Here is a 20,104-nt window from a genome sequence, read left to right on the forward strand (position 1 = left end):
TTGAACCCCCCAGACCCATAGAGACCCTATAGACCCCCCCGCAGCCCTATAGAGCCCCTATAGAACCCCCCCCAGCCCTACAGAGACTCTATAGAACCCCCCCAGCCCTATAGAGCCCCTATAGAACCCCCAGACCCATAGAGACCCTATAGACCCCCCCGCAGCCCTATAGAGCCCCTATAGAACCCCCCCCAGCCCTACAGAGACTCTATAGAACCCCCCCAGCCCTATAGAGCCCCTATAGAACCCCCAGACCCATAGAGACCCTATAGGACCCCCCCAGCCCCACAGAGTCTCTATAGGACCCCCCCATAACTCCAGTCAGCCCCATAGACACCCTATACGACCTCCCCAGCCCTATAGAGCCCCTATAGAAACCCCCCATACCTCCCCCAGCCCCACAGAACCCCCCCAGCCCCATAGATCCCCTATAGAAACCCCCCATACCTCCACCCAGCCCCACAGAACCCCCCCAGCCCCATAGATCCCCTATAGAAACCCCCCATACCTCCCCCAGCCCCATAGAAACCCCCCATACCTCCCCCAGCCCCATAGATCCCCTATAGAAACCCCCCATACCTCCCCCAGCCCCATAGAAACCCCCCATACCTCCCCCAGCCCCATAGATCCCCTATAGAAACCCCCCATACCTCCCCCAGCCCCGCTATAGGACCCCCCCAGCCCCATAGGACCCCCCCCACTCCCAGCAGTGGGGGTCGTGGGTGCTGCCCCATGGGGCCATTTATTGGGGGGTCGGGGGGGGGGACATGTACAAACGGGGGGGTGGGGGGCTGTGGGGGGAGGGGCGTATCAAAAGGGGGTCGCGGGGGGGGTTGGGGGGGCCCTGGGGGTCCCTAGAAGAAGTCGACGTCTTCGGGGGCGTCCAGGTCCCGGTACTCGACGATCGCCCGGGGGTCGCCCCGAACCATCCTGGGGGGCAGGCGGGGTCGGGGGGGGGGCACAGGGACCCCCCTCCCCCAAATCCAGGTCCCCCCGAGTAACCCAATCCCCCTCAAAACAGGCTGCCCCCCCCCCAACCTGCCCCCCAAGTGGGGTCCCCATCGCCCTCCCAAATTGCCCCCCCACTGCCCCCCCTCAAAGTGTCCTGTGCCCCCCCCCCAATCCCCTACTCCCCCCCCAAATTGGGTCAGGGCCCCCCCCCCACCCCCCGCTATGGGTCAGGGCCCCCCCCTGCTATGGGGCCCCCCCCGCGCCCCCCTACCTGCTGCGGGGTTTGTTGAGGTAGCCCCCCTGGCCCCGAAACGTCTCGTAGTTGCCCCGGCCGGCGGCGTAGGGGCCGGGGGGGTAGGGGGGGCCACCTGCGGGGGGGGGGGCGTGTCACGAGGGACACCCCAAAACCCCCCCAGTGAGACCAGCCCCCCCCCAGTTCCCTACTCCAGTTACTGCCCCTCCAAATCTCCCCCAGACCCTCCCTGGGCCCCCCAAACCCCCCTAAAACCCTCCCTGGGCCCCCCCAAACCCCTCCTTGAGCCCCAAGACCCTCCCTGAGCCCCCAGACCCTCCCTGAGCCCCCCAGGCCCCCCTAAACCCCTTCTTGGGCCCCCCAATCTCCTCTCTGACCCCCCAAACCCCTCCTTGAGCCCCCAGACCCTCCCTGAGCCCCCAAAGACCCCCCCAGACTCCTCAAGGCCCCCCCAATCCCCCCTAAGACCCTCCCTGGGCCCCCCAAATCCCCCTAAAACTCTTTTTGGGCCCCCCAAACTCCTCTCTGACCCCCCCCAAGACCCTCAGGGCCCCCTCCAAACCCCTCCTTGAGCCCCCAGACCCCCCCCAGACCCTCCCTGGGCCCCCCTAAACCCCTCTTTGAGCCCCAAGACCCTCCCGGGCCCCCCCAAACCCCTCCTTGGGCCCCCCAAGACCCCTCCAGGCCCCCCCAATCCCCCCTAAGACCCTCCCTGAGTCCCCCAAACCACCCAACCCCCTCCCTGAGCCCCTCGACACCCCACAGAGCCCCCCCAAAACCCTCCCTGAGCCCTCCCAAAAGCCCCCCCCGGGTCCCCCAAACCCCCCCGGCCCCCCCATACCTCCGTAGCCCAGGATGGGGGGCCGGGGCTGCCCGTAGGGCATCATCCCCTGCGGCGTCTGGGGGGGGTACGGCAGCCCCGGGGCCAGGCCTGGGGGGGGACGGGGGGGTCAGGGGGGGACACGGGGGGGGGACACGGGGGCTGTGACCCACCTACACGGTGGGGTACAGGGGGACGATGGCTCTGGGGGGTAAAGGGGTGTCACTGACCCTCGGGGGGGGACACTGGGGTGTCACCAGCCCCATATGGGACATGGGGGGGACATCGGGGTGTCACTGACCCCCAGGGGTGGCCAAGGGGACAGGGGGGGACGCTGGGGGGACATCAGGGTGTCACCGACCCCCAGGGGTGGCCAAGGGGACGTGGGGGGGGACATCGGGGTGTCACCGACCCCCAGGGGTGGCCAAGGGGACATGGGGGGACGCTGGGGGGACATCGGGGTGTCACCGACCCCCAGGGGTGGCCAAGGGGACAGGGGGGGACGCTGGGGGGACATCGGGGTGTCACCGACCCCCAGGGGTGGCCAAGGGGACCTGGGGGGGGACACTGGGGTGTCACCAGCCCCATATGGACCAGGGGGACATGGGGGGGACCCTGGGGTGTCACCAGCCCCGTTTGGACCCAGGGGTGGCCAAGGGGACACGGGGGGGACACTGGGGTGTCACCAGCCCCATACAGACCAGGGGGACATGGGGGGGACACTGGGGTGTCACCAGCCCCATACGGACCAGGGGGACATGGGGGGGACACTGGGGTGTCACCAGCCCCATACGGACCAGGGGGACATGGGGGGGACACTGGGGTGTCACCAGCCCTGTATGGACCAGGGGGACACGGGGGGGACCCTGGGGGACACGGCGGGGTTGGGGGGGGACACATCGAGGTGTCACCAACCCCCCCGACCCAAGGAGGTGACAGGAGGGACACGGAGCAGATGTTGGGCTCCCACCATCCCCCCGAGACCCCGGGGGTGACCGTGGGGTGACCGTGGGGTGACGGGGGGGGGCGTCTCACCCTGGGCAGGCCCCGGGGGGGGCCCCCCCTTGCCCTCGGGCAGGGCGGGGCGCTTGGGGTCCATCAGGAAGTTGTTGAAGAAGAGGACCTCCTTCCGCACCGCCCCCATCTTCTCCCCGTGCTTGTTGAAGATGTGCTTGCGGACGAACTCGGGGCCCTGGGGGGGACGGGGGACGCTGGGGACACGCTGGGGACACACGGACCCCGTCCCACCACCCCACCCCACCCCCCTTCGTCCCCCAGGTCCCCCCATCCCTGTTCTCCGGATCTCCAACGCTCCCTGAAGGCCCATTGTGACCCCCACCGTGTCCTACCACGTCCCCAGTGTCCCCAACGTCCCAGTGTCCCCCTTTTCCCCACCCCACGCCACCGAAGGGACATGGACACTTGTCCTGGGTGTCCCCAATGTCCCCTGTGTGTCCCCACCTTGAACTTCTTGCTGCTGAGGGGACACCACCACTTGTCCCTGCCCAGTCCCTGCGTGTCCCCAACGTCCCCTGCGTGTCCCCAACATCCCCACCTTGACCTCCCTGATGAGGGGACACCACCACTCATCCCCGCTCAGCTCCTGGGTGTCCCCTGTGTCCCCTCCATGTCCCCAATGTCACCACTGTCCCCACCTTGACTTTCTTCTTGATGCGGGGACACCCCCACTTGTCCCTGCTCAGCTCCTGGGTGTCCCCCATGTCCCCCCAATGTCCCCCCCTTGAACTTCTTGCTGCTGAGGGGTCACCACCACTTGTCCTTGCCTGGTTCCTGGTGTCCCCCTCTGTCACCAATGTCCCCACCTTGATGAGGGGCCACCACCACTTGTCCTTGCCCAGCTCCTGGGTGTCCTCTGTGTACCCCCAGTGTCACCACTGTCCCCACCTTGACCTTCTGCCTGATGAGGGGCCACCACCACTTGTCCCTGCTCAGCTGCTGGGTGTCCCTCACGTTCCCCCAATGTCCTCCCAATGTCCCCACCTTGATGAGGGGCCACCACCACTTGTCCCTGCTCAGCTCCTGGTGTCCCCCATGTCCTAACCTTGACCTTCCCCCTGCTGAGGGGCCACCAGCACTCGTCCCTGCTCAGCTCCTGGTATCCCCCGTGTCCCCAATGTCCTCACTGCCCCCACCTTGACCTTCCCCCTGCTGAGGGGCCACCACCACTCGTCCCTGCTCAGCTCCTGGTGTCCCCCGTGTCCCCAGTGTCCCCACTGCCCCCACCTTGACCTTCCCCCTGATGAGGGGCCACCAGCACTCGTCCCCCCCCCTAACCTTGAACTTCTTCCCGCTGAGGGGGCAGAGCCACTTGTCCTTGCCCAGCTCCTGGGTGTTGGCGGTGACGAACTTCTCCAGCTCCTGCTCGGGGTCCTTGCGGCCCAGGCGCTGGGCCTCCTCCTCGGGCAGCGCCTCCCGCCCCGCCAGCAGCGGCCCCAGCCGCTCCTCGAAGCCCTTCTGCCACTCGGCCACTGCGGGGGGCGCGGGTCAGGGGGCGCCCCTGGGGCCGGGGGGGCGCCCGGGGGCCGGGGGGGGCAGCCCTGGGGCTGGGGGGGGGCAGCCCTGGGGCCGGGGGGGCGCCCGGGGGCCGGGGGGGGGGAAACCCTGGGGCCGGGGGGGGCAGCCCGGGGGCCGGGGGGGGCGCCCCCGGGGCTGGGGGGGGGCACCCCTGGGGCGGGGGGGGGCACCCGGGGGCCAGGGGGGGCGCCCCTAGGGCGGGGGGGGGCACCCGGGGGCCAGGGGGGGGCACCCCTGGGGTCAGGAGTTTGGGAGGGACGGGAGTTTGGGGGGAAACCCCGGGTCTGGGGGGACACCCTGGGTATGGGGGGGCACTCCAGGGTCTGAGGGGGGCACCCCGGGGCTGGGGGGACACCCCTGGGTCTGGGGGGGGCACCCCTGGGGGTACAGGAGTTCAGGGGGAGTAGAGAGTTTGGGGGGGCACCCCTGGGGGTACAGGAGTTCAGGGGGAGTAGAGAGTTTGGGGGGACACCCCCGGGTTTGGGGGGGTGCCCCTGGGGGACAGGAGTTCAGGGGCTACCTGGGAGTTTAGGGGGGATCCCCTGGGACCCAGGAGCTTAGGGGGGGATCCAAGAGTTTGGGGGGTGACCCCAGGTCTGGGGGGGGCACCCCTGCCTCGGGGAGGGCAGGGAGCGGGGGGACAGGAGGTTGGGGGGATGCAGGAGTTTGGGGGGAACCTAAGAGTTTAAAGGGGGGACCCCAACATTTGGGAGAGAGGGGTCCTGGGACCCCCCCCAGCACCTCCCCTTGCCCCAAGACCCGCAATTGGGGGGCAGGGGCCTCTGAGACCCACAGTTGGGGGGCAGGGGACCCCCAGACCCACAGTTTGAGGGGCAGGGGACCCCCCCAAAACCTACCCTTGCTGTGGAAGACGTGGTTGGGGATCAGGAGCCCAAGACCCCCAGTTGGAGGCCAGGGGACCCCGAGACTCGCAGTTTGGGGGGCAGGGGACCCCCAGACCCACAGTTGGGGGGACAGGGGACCCCAAGACCCACAGTTGAAGGCCAGGGGACCCCCAGACCCATAGTTTGGAGGCCAGGGGACCCCCAAAACCCCCAGTTGGAGGCCAGGGGACTCCCAAGACCCACAGTTTGGGGGGCAGGGAACCCCCAGACCCACAGTTTGGAGGCCAGGGGACCCCCAAAACCCCCAGTTGGAGGCCAGGGGACTCCCAAGACCCACAGTTTGGGGGGCAGGGGACCCCCAGACCCCCAGCTGGGGGGCAGGGCCCCCCAGGACCTACCCTCTCCGTGGGAGACGCGGTTGGGGGGCAGGGGCCCCCGCACGTGCACGATGCCGCAGCGGTTGGGCATCTCGTCCTCGTTGAGGTACTCGGAGGTGTTGTAGTAATCGACCGAGTGGACGATGCGCAGGTAGAGCAGCAGCCGGTCCAGCACCTGCGGGGGCGCCGGGGGCGTCGGGGGGCGCGGGGACACGGGGGGGCGCGGGGACGTCGGGGGGGCGCGGGGGGACATCGGGGGGGCGCGGGGGGACAGGAGGCGGGGATGGGGGACAGGGGACCCACAAGGTCAGCATGGGGGACATGGGGACATCAGGGGGACAGGAGGTCAGGATGGGGACACGGGGACATCGGGGGGACACGGGGACATCGGGGGACAGGAGATCAGGATGGGGACATCAGGGGGAACACGGGGACATCGGGGACAGGAGGCGGGGATGGGGGACATGGGGACATCAGGGGGACAAGAGGTCAGGATGGGGGACACGAGGACATCAGGGGGACATGGGGACATCAGGGGGACAAGAGGTCAGGATGGGGGACACGAGGACATCAGGGGGACATGGGGACATCACAGGGACATGAGGGGGGACAGGAGACCGGGATGGGGGACAGGGGACCCACAAGGTCAGGAGAGGGGACACGGGGGGGACATGGGGCAGCGATGGAGGACGGGGGGGCACGGGGACATCAGAGAGGACAGGAAGGACACGGGGACATCGGGGGGACATCAGAGAGGCCAGGAGGGACGTGGGGACATCAGGGGGACATCAGAGAGGCCAGGAGGGACGTGGGGACATCAGGGGACACCAGAGAGGACATCAGAGAGGACAGGAGGGACACGGGGACATCAAAGGACATCAGAGAGGACAGGAGGGACGTGGGGACATCAGAGAGGACATCAGAGAGGCCAGGAGGGACGTGGGGACATCGGGGGGACATCAGAGAGGCCAGGAGGGACGGGGGGACATCAGGGGACACCAGAGAGGACATCAGAGAGGACAGGAGGGACACGGGGACATCAAAGGACATCAGAGAGGACAGGAGGGACGTGGGGACATCAGGGGACACCAGAGAGGACATCAGAGAGGACAGGAGGGACGTGGGGACATCAGAGAGGACATCAGAGAGGACAGGAGGGACACGGGGACATCAAAGGACATCAGAGAGGACAGGAGGGTCGTGGGGACATCGGGGGGGACGGAGGGGACACGGAGCAGGGATGGGGGACAGGGAGGACACAGGGTGGGGACAGAGAACACGGGAAGGGGACATCGGGGGAGACACGGGGGAGACGGAGCAGGGATGGAGGAGACGAGGTTGAGGTGGGGGACAGAGAATTGGGGTGGGGGACACAGGGGGTGGGGGACGCGGGGACGACTGGGGACATCTGGGGGGTCCCGGCCGCGCCCCCGCCGCGTCCCACCTTGAGGAGCTTCTCGTCCCGCTCGACGGTGACCTCGGTGGGGTTGGCCTCGCGCGGCCCCTCCTCGGCGTCCCCCCCGCCGCGCCCCAGCAGCTCCTCCTCCTCGGCGCTCACCTCCTCGATCAGGTAATCCGTGATGTGCTTCAGCACCGGGTTCTGCGACGGCACCGCCTGCGCGGGGGCACCCTCAGGGACCCAGAAGGGACGGGGGCACCGTGAGAAGGACTCGGGGACCACCAGGGGCCATGACATGGACTTGAGAACCACCAAGGATCATGAGAAGGACTCGGGGACCAGCAGGAGCCATGAGAAGGACTTGGGGACCACCAGGAGACAGCAGGAATTGTGAGGGACCCAAAGGGACGTGGGGATCATGAGCACTTGGGGACCACCAAGGATCATGACAAGGACTTGGGATCCACCAGGGACCATGAAAAGGACTTGGGGACCACCAAGGACCATGACATGGACTTGGGGACCAGCAGGGACCCTGAGAAGGACTTGGGGACCACCAGGGACCATGACATGGACTCGGGGACCAGCAGGGACCATGAGAAGGACTTGAGGACCACCAAGGACTATGACATGGACTCGGGGACCAGCAGGGACCATGAGAAGGACTTGGGGACCAGCAGGGGCCATGAGAAGGACTTGGGGACCAGCAGGACACAGTGGGAATTGTGAGGGACCCCAAGGGACGTGGGGATCATGAGCACTTGGGGACCACCAATGATCATGAGATGGACTTGGGGACCAGCACGGCCCATGAGAAGGACTTGGGATCATCGGGAGACAGCAGGGACCACGAGGGACCAGACAATGATGTGGCCAAGAAAGACATGGGGACCACAAGGGGACAGCAGGAACCGTGAAGGACCCAAAGGGACTTGGGGACCACCAAGGGCCAGTGGAAACCACGAGGGACCCAAGAAGGACATGGGGACCATGAGGAAGACTGGGGGACCACCGGGGACCATGAGAAGGACTTGGGGACCATTGAGGGCCCCAAGAAGGACCTGGGGACCATGAGGGGACACTGGGGACCACGAGAGGTCTGCAAGGGGACACTGGGGACCAGGAGGGGTCCACGAGGGGACAACGAGAGCCATGAGGGGACCACAAGGGGACATAGGGGACCACGAGGGGTCTGCAAGGGCTGGGAAGACCACATGGGGACCATGAGGGGACATCGGGGACCCTGAGGTGACAGTGGGGACCACAAGGGGACATCGGGGACCACGAGACGTCTGCAAGAGCTGTGAAGACCACATGGGGACCATGAGGGGACACTAGGAACCCCGAGGTGACAGTGGGGACCACGAGGGGTCTGCAAGAGCTGTGAAGACCACATGGGGACCATGAGGGGACACTGGGGACCACAAGTGATCTGCAAGGGGACACTGGGGACCAGAAGAGGTCCACGAAGGGACAACGAAGGCCACGAGAAGACCACGAGGGGACCACGAGGGGTCTGCAAGGGCTGTGAAGACCACATGGGGACCACGAGGGGCCACTGAGGACCACGAGGGGACACTGGGGACCCTGAGGTGACAGTGGGGACCATGAGGGGACACCGGGGACCACGAGGGGTCCGCAAGGGCTGTGAAGACCACATGGGGACCACGAGAGGCCACTGGGGATCACGAGGGGACATCGGGGGGCAACCGAGCGGCCACAACGCGGGTGCGAGACCCCCCCCCCCCCCAGGACCTCACCCCGGCGGCGGCAGCGGCGGCGGCAGCGGCGGGGTCCCCGTCCCCGTCGGCGTTGGGGGGCGCGTCCCCCCCGGCCAGAGCCGCTCCCCCCGCGGGCGGGGCGGGGGCGGGAGCCCCCCAGAGCTGGGCGCGGCCGTCGAGGGCGTGGACCAGGCGGGCGGCCAGTTTGATGTCGTTGCGGACGATGGGGCGGTGCTGGGTGATGCCGCTGACGTTGCGCACGCGGCGCGTCAGGTCCCGGTTCACCCCCGGGCTCAGCTCGCAGTCACGCAGCTGGGGGGGGGCAATGGGGGGGTTCAGCGCCCCCAAATACCTGCTGCGCCCCCAAATGTCCTCCCTGCGCCCCCAAATGTCCTCCCTGCGCCCGCCCCTGCAGCCCCAACCCCTCCGCAACCCCCAAATCCCCACACCCCCAAATATTCCCCTGTGCCCCCTGAACCCCCAAATATCCCCCCAAACCCCCCTCGAACCCCCTTGCACCCCCAAATATTCCCCTGCACCCCCTGAACCACCAAACACCCCCCAAGAGCCCCAAATATCCCCCCAAACCCCCTAACACCCCCCAAACCGCCTTGCACCCCCAAATATTCCCCTGCGCCCCCTGAACCACCAAACACCCCCCTAAGAGCCCCAAATATCCCCCCAAACCCCCTAACCCCCCCCGAACCCCCTTGTACCCCCAAATAGCCTCTGCACCCCCTGAACCACCAAACACCCCCCAGAAGCCCCAAATAACCTCCCGAACCCCCACACCCTCCCTTTGTACCCCCAAACACCCCCTGCACCCCCAAACCCCCCTCTGAATGACCCTTGCACCCCCAAATACTCCCCTGCACCCCTTCTGAATCACCAAACACCCCCCCCGAACCCCCAAATATCCTCTGGAACCCCCATACCCCCCCCCTGAACCCCCTTCTACCCCCAAACACCCCCCTGCACCCCCAAACACCTTCCTGCACCCCCAAATACTCCCCTGCCCCCCCAAACACCCCCCTGCACCCCAACCGGTCCCTCCCACAGCCCCCTGAACCCCCAAGCCCCCCTCCAGCACCCACCTGCACCCCAGACCCCATAACACCCCCGTGACTGCCCCTATACCCCCCCACACCCCAAAACTGCCCCCCGAGTCCCCCACCTGCCCCCCTGCACCCCAAAAATGCCCCCCCGAGCCCCCATCTGCCCCCCCCACCCCCAAACCACCCCATAACCCCCCCAACCGCCCCAAGCCACGACCAACTCAGCCCCGCAACCCCCCCCCAATCCCCCCCAGCTGCCCCCGGGCCCCCCAAAACAGCCCCCGGAGCCCCCCCCCGACCCCCAGGACACCCCAAAAGCCCCCCCCGCCCCCCCAAATCCCCTCACCCGAATGTTCTGCAGGCTCCAGCAGATCTCCTTGATGTTGACGCTGCGGTCGAAGGTGACCCAGCCCCGACGGAAAAATCTGGGGGAGACGCGGCATGAGGCCCCCCCCCGCTTTGGGGGATGCACTGGGGGGGTCCCCACGCCCTCCTGGGGGTCCCCAATTCCCCCCGGGGGTCCCCAGATCACCAGCACCCACCTCCTCTCGGGCTGGGGGTCCGACAGAGCCACGCGCATGAAGCCGGGGTAACGCTTGCAGAGCTGGGGGGGGGGGGAAAAGGGGGTGAGGGGGGGCTGGGGGGGTTTTGGGGGGTCCAAGCCCCCCCCCAAGCCCCCCCCGAGCCGCTCACCGCCACGATCTCGGCCTGGGAGATGTTGGGAGCGATGTTGCGCATGAAGAGAGAGCAGGTTTTGTGGAGGGGCCGGGGTTTGGGGTCCCCCCCCTCCTTCTCCTTGGCCTTCGGCGCCGCCGGGCCCCCCTCTTCCTCGCGGGCCTTCTCCTCCTTCCCCTTCTCCTCTGGGGGGGTGCAAAGGGGGGGGTCAGAGCCAACCTGGGCACCCCCAAGCCCCCTTGGCCCCCCCAGCACCCTTTGGGTGGGTCTCCACAGCCCCCAAAGCCCCCTCTGAACCCCCAGAGAAGCCCAATGTCCCCCCCAGTGCCCCCCCGCGACCCTCCATGTGCCCCCCAGGGAACCCCAAGATCCCGTTTAGCCCCCCCAGAACCTTCAGTGACCCTTAAGGTCCCCCCCAAGGACCCCAAAGATGCCCCCTGCCACACTCAGGACTTCCAAAGACCCCCCAGCAAGGAGCCCTACGCCCCCTGAGAGACCCACACTGTCCCCCCCAAGGACCTCAGTGACCCCCCCAAGACCCTCCATGTCCCCCCAGGGACCCCCAAAATCCCCCTTGCCACACCCAGAACCCCCACTGACCCCTCAGGGACCCCACTGTCCCTCCAGGGCCACCCCAGGGACTCCCAAAGACCCCAGGGACCCCCCCCAAGGACCCCCCACCCCGAGGGTCCCCGCTGTCCCCACAGGGACCCCCCCCTCAGGGACCCCCCCACCCCGAGGGTCCCCCCTGTACCCCCAGGGACTCCCCCCAAGGACCCCCCCACCCCGAGGGTCCCCCCTGTCCCCCCAGGGACTCCCCCCAAGGACCCCCCCACCCCGAGGGTCCCCCCTGTCCCCCCAGGGACTCCCAAGGACCCCAGGGACCCCCCCCCACCCCGAGGGTCCCCGCTGCCCCCCGCTCCCCCACCTTCCTTGTCCCCCTCGCGGCGGCCGCCCTCGGACTCGCTCTCGGAGTCGCTGGCGCTGCCCTCGTCGTAGCTGTCGTCCCCGCTGCGCTTCCGCTTCCGCTTCTTGCTGGCCTGGGGGGGGTGTCAGTGGGGCGGGGCTGAGGGGCGGGGCCTAACAGGGTGGGGCCTGGAGGGGCAGGGGTTGGGCAGGGGGTGGGGCCCAAGGAAGGAGCAGGGGCTCGGTGGGAAAGGGGAGGGGCTCACCCCAAGGGGAGGGGCTTAACAGAATGGGGGGGGCTTTTTGAAAAAGGGAGGGGCTTGCGGGGAAGGGAGGGGCTTGCGGGGAAGGGAGGGGCTTGCGGGGAAGGGAGGGGCTTGCGGGGAAGGGAGGGGCTTGCGGGGAAGGGGTGGGGCTTGATAAAGGGGGAGGGCTCAATGGGAAGGACATGGGGTTGTGCCAAGGGGAGGGGCCTAACAGAATGGGGAGGAGCTTCCCCCAAGGGGAGGGGCCTGTCCCAAGGGGAGGAGACTAAAGGAAAGGGGAAGGGCTCATAACAAAGCATAAAGCTTATTAAAAAGGCACGGGGCTTATTAAAAAAGGGGCGGTTCTTACCCTAAGGGGTGGGGCTTATTAAAAAGGGGCAGTGCCTGCTTGGTGGGGCGGAGCTTGCAGAAAGGGGCGGGGCTTCAGCACAACCAGGAGGACAAACCTGACAGCTACCAGCAGGGGGGGTGGGGCCTATTAAAAGGGGCGGGGCTTGGCCTGAGGGGTGTGGCCTGTGGTGAGGGCGTGGCCTACTCACCTTCTTGCCCTCCTTCTCCCCTTCCTCCTCCTTCCGTCCCTTCTCCTTCTCCTCCTCCTCCTCCGGCCCCTTCTTGGCCTTCTCCTCGCCCGGTGCCTCCCCCTCGCCCTGGGGGGGTGGAGGGGGCGTCACGGGGGACCCCAAGGGCTGGGGGGGGCACCCCAAGGGGCTGGGGGACCCCAGAGGGGACCCCAGAGGGCCAAGGAGACCCCTGGAGAGACCCCATGGACCAAAGGGACCCCAGGAGGGACCGTGGGGACCCCAGGAGTGACTGTGGGGACCAAACGGACCCCAAAAAAGACCATAGGGACCCCAGGAGAGACCCCATGGACCAAAGGGACCCCAGGAGTGACCGTGGGGACCAAAGGGACCTCAGGAGTGACCGTGGGGACCAAAGGGACCCCAAAAAAGATCGTAGGGACCCCAGGAGAGACCCCATGGACCAAAGGGACCCCAGAAGAGACTGTGGGGATCCCAGGAGAGACCCCATGGACCAAAGGGACCCCAGGGAACACCCCGGGGGCCAAGGGAGATCCCAGGAGAGCCCACAGGGACCCCAGGGAAGACCCCACAGACCAAAGGGACCCCTGAAAAGACCACGGGGACCCCAAAAGAAACCCCACGGGCCCCAAGGAGACCCCCAAGGGACCAAGGAGTCCCCCAAGAAAGCCCCCAGGGAGTGGGGGAGGGGGAGAGGTGTCACCCCAGACCTTCTTCCCCTCCTCCTTCTCCTCGCGGTCGGGGGCTTTGCGGTCGGCGTCGGGGGGTCGCGGCTCCTCTTTTTTGGCCGCTTCGGCCTTCTCCTGCCGCTCCTCCTCCTCCTCCTGCTCCAGGATGCGCAGGTCGTTCTCCGTCCCCCCCTCCATCTTAATCACCGCTAGGAAAAAAACCACCCCCACCCCAAAAAGAGTCAGAAAAAGAGGGTGCTGCCAAAAGCAGGGTACCCAGGAGAGGTTTGGGGGGAGGTGGGGGGTCCCTACCGGCGTCGAGGGTCTTGATGATGGCGGGGGCGCGATCGATGTCGAGGAGGAGGTTGTCGAACCAGCCGTTGTCCGAGAGGTAGAGGAAGACGTTGAGGCGGTTCCTCAGGGCCGCCTGCGCCTCCTGCTTCCGCTTCCCCGCCTCGTCGGGGTGGTACTTGGAGCGGAACCTGTTGGGGGGGACACGGCGGGGGCAGGGGGGGAAATGGGGGTGTCAGAGAATCGGGGGTGCAGCTCTGCCCCAGGCGGGGGGTCCCGCTGTGGGCAGGGGAGAGGGGATTCTCCCCTCGCCATCACCCCATCTTGGCCCAGTCTGCTTTGGGGCAGGGGGAGTGGGGACCCCCCCATTTGGTGCATTTGGGGTGGGGGGACCCCCATTTCTAGCACGTGGGACCGCCATCTTTTGTGGCTGGGGTATGGGGGACCCTGGCTGTCCTAATCGGGGAGCAGAGACCCCCATTTCCCCTGAGCGGGGTACAGGAACCCCCGTTTTCCCTGACTGGGGTATAGAGACCCCCCCCTTTCCCCTGGCTGGGGTACAGGGACCCCACCTGTCCCAACTGGGGAATGGGGTCCCCCACTCCTCTTGGCCAGGGTGGGGGGACCCCCCATTCCTCTTGGGTGGGGAGCAGGGACCCCGTTTCCCTTGGCTGGGGTGGGGGGGACCCCATCTCCCTCAAGTGGGGAGTGGGGACCCCCATTTCCCCTGAGGAGGGTACAGGGACCCCCATTTCCCCTGAGAAGGGTACGGGGACCCCCATCTTCCCCAGGCGGGGGGGGACCCCCTTTTTGCCTTAATTGGGACGGGGGGGGACACCCGCAAATGCTAAGCGGGGTCCCCCACTTCCCCTGGTCGGGGTGCAGGAACCCCCACGTGCCCCGGCCCGGGTGGGGGGAGCCCCGTTTGTCCCAAATGGGGTGGGGGGGACCCCCACTTTCCCCAACCAGGCTGTGGGGAGCCCCGTTTTCTCCCCTATGGGGTGCAGGGAACCCCCCATCGGCCCTGGCTGGGGTGCAGGGACCCCTCCATCCCCCATCTGGGGTGAAGGGACCCCATCTGCCCCAATCAGGGTGCGGGGAACCCCTGTGTACCCCAAATGGGGTGCAAGGAGCCCCATGTCTGCCCCAAATGGGCTGCAGGGACCCCTGTATCCCCAAACCAGGGTGTGGGGACCCCCCATCTGCCCCAATCGGGGTGTAGGGAACCGGGTGTCCCCCAAAACGGGTTGCTGGGACCTCCCTGTCCCCCATCTGGGGTACAAGAACCCCCTGTCTGCCCCAATTGGGGTACAGGGACCCCCGTATCTGCCCCAACCAGGGTGCAGGAACCCCCATGTCCCCCATGTGGGGTGCAGGGACCCCCTGTCTGCCCCAACCGGGACGTGGGGACCCCCGTGTCCCCCAAATGGGGTGCGGGGATCCCTCGTCTACCCCAGTTGGGGCGCAAGGACCCTTATGCTCCCCAAACAGCACGTGGGGATCCCCTGTGTACCCCAACTGGGGTGCAGAGACCTCCCTGTCCCCCAGCCAGGTCACGGGGACCCCCATCCGCCCCCCGCATCAGGTCAGGAAACTCCCAAATGTCTTAACGCCCCCCCCCCGCCCCAGTACCACCCCCCAAATTTGGGGGGGGGGGCCAGCCCCCCACCTCGGCCCATTTCAGGGGGCGCAGACGCCTTGGGGGGAAGGGCCGGAGCAGCAGCAGCGGCGGCGGCGGTCGGCAGCGGCGGCCCCGGGGAAGGGGGTGTTTTTTGGGGGGGTGGGAGGGGGTGCGGTGGGTCATACATACGCTTGCCACGAGCGTCGCCGTCCGGCCGGGCCCCCGCTTCGGCGATTTGCTAATTATCATAATTACTATTATTTTGGTTTTTTTTAGCGTCGCTACGCAAAAGGGAAGTAGCGAAAAAAAAAATACATCTCAAAAACGCTAAAAAACATCATGAAAAAACAACAAAAAAGGCTGAAAAGCATAAAAATGGGGGGAGCGGGAGGGTGTCCCCCCCCCCAGCTTCTCGGCCTCCGCGGGGGCCGAAAAATAAAACAACAAACGCGCGCGAGCCCTCGCTGGGGCGCCCTGCCTGCTTCCTGCGACTGTTGCTCGCTACCGGTCGCATTGTGCGCGACCCTGAGCCCTCGCTGTCTGCCCGCAGGCCCCCCAAATCGGGGGGGGGCTCGTTAAGGAATGGGTGTTAACGAGCCCGGCCGCCGGAGACATGGGGGTTAAAGGGCTCTCCAGGCTGGCGGACGTCCGGAGGGAAAACCTCGCTCGCGGCGGGCGCTTCGGAGGAGGGGAGAAAAGGGAATGGTTAACGTCCGCGCGGGTACGCGAGGGGCCGCTCGAGCCCCCCCAAATCCCGCCCACCCCCTTTCCGTGGCGTCCCCCCCAAATCAAACCACGGGGGGCGGATGGATCCCCCCCCTCCCCATCCCAAAACCCCGCTGGTTTAACGGGGTCGGCCGGGTTACGGAGGGGGCTTTTTTTTGGGGGGAGGGGGGGCTTTTTTTTAAGGGGGGGGGCTCCCCCCGACGTACCACTCCTCATCTTTGTGAGCCAGGAAGAAATCCTGCATCTGCTGACGGCGGAAATCGAGCTTGTAGTCGTTATAACGCTTAACGGCCTCCGTCTCGTCCACCGCGTCGTCCAGCGAGAGCAGGAATTCCTTGAAGCTCTTCATCACCGGGGGAGCCATCCCCAGGTCCACCTCCGCGATGTTCCCCAGTCTGCTTGGGGGGCGGGGGGGTGGGGGGACACACCAGAGTCGGTATCCCCGAAACGGAGACCATCTGGGGGTGCTACGGGGTCTTTACGGGGAGGTTTGGGGCCGTTACCGGGGGGTTTGGGGTCCTTACGGGGCATTTGGAGCTGTTATTGGGCAGCTCGGAGACATTATGGAGCAGTTTGGGGCCGCTACGGGGCAGCTCGGGGACATTATGGGGCAGTTTGGGGCCGCTACGGGGCAGCCTGGGGACGTTTTGGGGCAGTTTGGGGCTGTTACGGGGGGCTCGGGGCTCTTAGGGGGCAGTCCGGGCTCTTACAGAGCAGTTTAGGGCCATTACTGGGCAGTTTAGGTACTCAAACAGTGCCTCAAAACCTTTATTCTGTAATTTAATGATGCTATGAGGCGTTTTGGGCTGTTATTGGGCGGCTCAGGGATGTTATGGGGTGGTTTGAGGATGTAATGGGGCAGCCTGGGGGGCTTCCAGGGGGGCTCAGGGTCTTTATGGGGGAGCTCAGGCTGCTTCTCTGTAGTTTAGGGCTCTTACAGTCTGATCGAGAGCCTCACGCGGTGATTTAAGGGTTTTATTATACTACTGAAAGACCTTAGAAAACGTTTTAACAGTGTTACTGAGGACTGAAGAACATTATGGGGGTGTTTGGCGTACTTAGTGGTCAGTCTGGGGGGTTTACAGGGGGACTCGGGGTCCTTATGGGTCATTTTGGGGCTGTTGAGGCCTTTACGTGACGATTCAGGGCCTTTTCGGGGCTGCTCGACGCCCTTATGGGACATTTAAGGCCGTTATTGGGTGCTTGAAACGCATTATGGAGTGGTTTGGGGCCCTTATGGGGCAGTTTGGGGGCTTATAGGGGGGCTCAGGGCCCCTGGGGGGGGAATTTGGGCTGTTACTGGGCAGCCCGAGGCTGTTGTGCAGCAGCTGGGGCTCCCACAGGGTGGTTCAGGGCTTTTAAGAGCGGCTCGGGGCTGTTTCGGGGCATTTTAGGCTGTTATTGGGCGACCGAGGAACATTATGGGGCAGTTCGGGGGCGTAACAAGGGGGCTCAGGCCCTTACGGGGTGGCTCAGGGCCGTTATGGGGTGGCTTGGGGTAATTATTGGGTGATTTGGGCCATTTCGGGGCCGCTATGCATCAGTTCAGGGCTTTACGGGATAACTCAGGGCTGTTATGGGGCGATCTGGGGCAATTATCAGGTGGTTTGGGGCAATTACTGGGTGATTTGGGCCTTTACAGAGTGGTTTGGGGCAGTTACTGGGTGATTCTGGCCATTACGGGGTGAGTTGGGGCAATTACTGGGTGATTTTGGGCCATTATGGGGTGGTTCCGGGCAATTACTGGGAAATTTGGGCCATTACGGGGTGGTTCCAGGCAATTACTGGGAAATTTGGGCCGTTACAGGGTGGTTTGGGGCTATCACCGGGTGATGTGGGGCCATTATGGGGCAGTTCAGGGCCTTACTGGAGAACTTGGGGCCGTTACGGCCTGGTTTAGGCCGTTATGCGACGTTTTGACGAAATTACCGGGTGATTGGGCCGTTATGGGCTGCTTTTGGGGCAATTACCAGGTAATTTGGGCCGTTTTGGGGCGGTTTGGGGCCATTACCAGGTGATTTGGGCCACTATGGAGTGGTTTGAGGCAATTCTCAGGTTATTTGGGGTCGTTACTGGGGGATTTGGGCCATTATGGGGCGGTTTTGGACCATTTCGGGGCGGTTTTGGACCATTACGGGGTGCCTCTGGGATGCTACGGGGCAGCTCGGGGGGCAAGTGAAGACGGGGAAAGGGCTGGGTGCTGCGAGCCACGCCGGGGCCCCCCAAAATCTGGGGGTTGTCTTGGGGGGCAGCAAATAGGGAAAGAGCTAGGGGCAAATGGGACCCCCGGGGGGGGGGTGGGCACCCGATTTGGGGGCTCAGGACTCTGGGGGCGAGCAGGGAAGGACTTGGGGGGGGCGTCAAGTGGGTTTTGGGGTGCTGGGTGGGGGCACACCAGGGGTCAGAGTCCTTACCTGGCCTGGATGGGGAGGATGTGGTGCTGCATGACGTGCATTTCGGGGTGCCCCCAGGGTTGGGGGGGGCCGTAGGTGGGGCCGGCGCCCCCCCCGCTGTACGGCATGTCGTAGCCGCTGTGGTAGGGGTCACCACTGTGCTCATCCCTGGGGGGGGCAGAAGGAAATCGGGGTTTTGGGGGGGCTACGGCGGGGTTTGGGGACGCGAAAAGCGTGGGGGTCACTCACCAGTCGCGGCGGAGGCGCTTCTGGGGGGGGCTGAGCTCATGGCGGGGGGGCGAGAAGCGTTCCCGGCGTGTCCGGTCGTAGTCCCGGTACTCGCCCCGGCTCCGGCGTTCCCGCCCGCGATCCCAATCCCTGCGGCGGGGAGGGGGATGACAGGGGGTTGGGGAACCCCCCAGCCGAACCGGGGCCCTCCCTGGGGGGGGGGGGTCGTTCTCCCCCGCCAGCCCCTACCGGTCGCTCCAGTCGTCGCGCCGCCGGTCGTCCCTCTCCCGCGAGCGGTCGTAGTCGCTGCGTTCCCGCCGGAACTTGTCACGCCGGCGCCGGTCGTACTCGTCGTCGCTGTCCCCCATGGCGCTGCGGGGGGCGGGGGATCAATGCGGGACCCCCCCCGCGGTCCTCCGGTATCCCATCACCCCCAGGATCCCAGAATTCCTTGCGGCTCCTCCACAGGGATCCGGACCCTCCCTCAAGACCCCCAAATCCTCGACTCCTCCACGGGGGGCCCCCCCCCCCAATATCCCATCATCCCCCACGGCCTCTCGCCAGCCCCCCCCCAATCCCATGATCCCCCGGGGCCCTCCTGACCCCCCCCCAGCCCCCCGGTATCCCATAACCCCCCCCGGCCTCCCCCCACCCCGACCTTGACCCCCCCCGTTATCCCATGATCCCCCGCGCCCCCCTCAATACCCCCTGGCCCCCCCGCCGGTCCCGTGACGTCACGCCGGGGTCCCCCGGACCTGCCCGCGCGGTCCCGGCGGCGATCGGCACCGCGCGCCGCCGCCCGCTCACTTCCGGTCCGCGCCAGACGGACGTGACGTACGTCGGGGAGGGAGGAGAAAAAGGGACGGGAGGGGGATGTGGCGGCCGCTCTAGGAAGGCGGGAGGACCTCGCGGTTCCCGCAGGGTTTCGTGGCGGGGGGGGGGGGGGGGCTACCGGCGGGCTCAGCCGGTGGGGAGGGGGCGGGTGAGCCGCTCTGGGCGGGGAGGGCCGGGCTCTATGGTCTGCGGGAGGCCGGGGATGGCGGCGCAGGCCCCAGGCGGAGCGCTCTATGGTGGCGGGGGACGCTCTAGGCCCGGAACTGGAGGAGCGGAACTCTATGGTACGGTCGGGCCCGCCCTCCCACAGGACGCAGGCGCACGGAGGCGGGAAGTCTACTGCGCATGCGCCGCTTCCTCCGCCTTCTCCCATTGGCCGCCGGGCGGCGCGCGCGCCCCGCCCCCGCCCCGCGGCGCGCGCGGGGACCGCCATCTCCTCGGGGGCACGTGAGAGGGGCGGGCGGCCATTTTGTCTCGCCCGCACTGCGCATGCGCCCCGCCCTGAGGCCGCCCTGGGGGGCGCCATCGTTTCCCCGACGCCATTTTGCGGGGGGGGGGGGCGCCGCGCATGCGCGCAGGAACCTCTCACTCCCCCCCCCACAGGTAACCAGTGCCCCCCAGTGCTCCCAGTGCCCCCCCAGTCCCTCCCAGTACTTCCTAGTGCCCCTCCCCAGTTCCCCCAATGCCTCAGTTTCCCTGTGTGTGTCCCCCCAGGGCCTCCCAGTATGTCCCAGTCCCTCTCTGGGACCCCCCAGTATGTCCCAGTGCCCCCCCCCCGAGACCCTCGGGGCTCCCCAGTACATCCCAGTCCCCTTCAGGTCCCCCTTGGGCTTCCCAGTACATCCCAGTCGCTCCCTAGGCCCCCCAGTACATCCCAGTGCCCCCCGGGCCTCCCAGTCCACCCCCAGGGCCCCCTCACAGCTCCCCCAGTACGTCCCAGTGTCCCCAGTCCATCCCAGTGCCCCCCAATACGACCCAGTCCCTTTCTAGATCCTCCTCAG

The 20,104-nt window shown here is 66.8% G+C and overlaps 1 protein-coding gene across 4 annotated transcripts; it reads right to left on the reverse strand.

Annotated features, from left to right (window-relative positions):
* Positions 1-725: 725 nt before the first annotated feature.
* On the reverse strand, positions 726-19,106 carry SRRT (serrate, RNA effector molecule). Of its 4 annotated transcripts, none has more exons than XM_075135088.1 (20): positions 19,025-19,106; positions 18,519-18,641; positions 18,291-18,419; positions 18,063-18,209; positions 15,855-16,043; positions 13,323-13,492; positions 13,053-13,219; positions 12,343-12,450; positions 11,560-11,671; positions 10,650-10,816; positions 10,499-10,560; positions 10,303-10,381; positions 8,941-9,213; positions 7,226-7,396; positions 5,803-5,956; positions 4,320-4,513; positions 3,060-3,216; positions 2,046-2,135; positions 1,223-1,319; positions 726-930 (listed from the first exon to the last, which is right to left on the reverse strand). In XM_075135088.1, exons 2-20 carry the CDS (start codon positions 18,635-18,637, stop codon positions 855-857), a joined length of 2,661 nt encoding a protein of 886 aa, XP_074991189.1. In that variant the 5' UTR covers positions 18,638-18,641; positions 19,025-19,106; the 3' UTR covers positions 726-854. The 4 variants fall into 4 exon arrangements, with proteins under 4 accessions (XP_074991189.1, XP_074991186.1, XP_074991188.1 ...); XM_075135085.1 differs by having other exon boundaries at positions 15,855-16,046; XM_075135087.1 differs by lacking the exon at positions 19,025-19,106 and adding an exon at positions 18,975-18,997 and having other exon boundaries at positions 15,855-16,046.
* Between the last annotated feature and the right edge of the window lie 998 nt (positions 19,107-20,104).

The sequence above is a fragment of the Calonectris borealis genome, chromosome 36 (genome assembly GCF_964195595.1).
Source record: "Calonectris borealis chromosome 36, bCalBor7.hap1.2, whole genome shotgun sequence".
Taxonomy (NCBI): Eukaryota; Metazoa; Chordata; class Aves; order Procellariiformes; family Procellariidae; genus Calonectris; species Calonectris borealis.

Coding starts and splice junctions, on each gene's coding strand:
- SRRT (XM_075135085.1), bottom strand. CDS start 18,637: ATGGGGGACAGCGACGACGAGTACGACCGGCGCCGGCGTGACAAGTTC. Junction 12,451..13,052: donor AGAAGGAGGAGGGGAAGAAG/GTCTGGGGTGAC, acceptor CCACCCCCCCAG/GGCGAGGGGGAGGCACCGGG. Junction 3,217..4,319: donor TCAGCGGGAAGAAGTTCAAG/GTTAGGGGGGGG, acceptor CGTCCCCCCCAG/GGCCCCGAGTTCGTCCGCAA.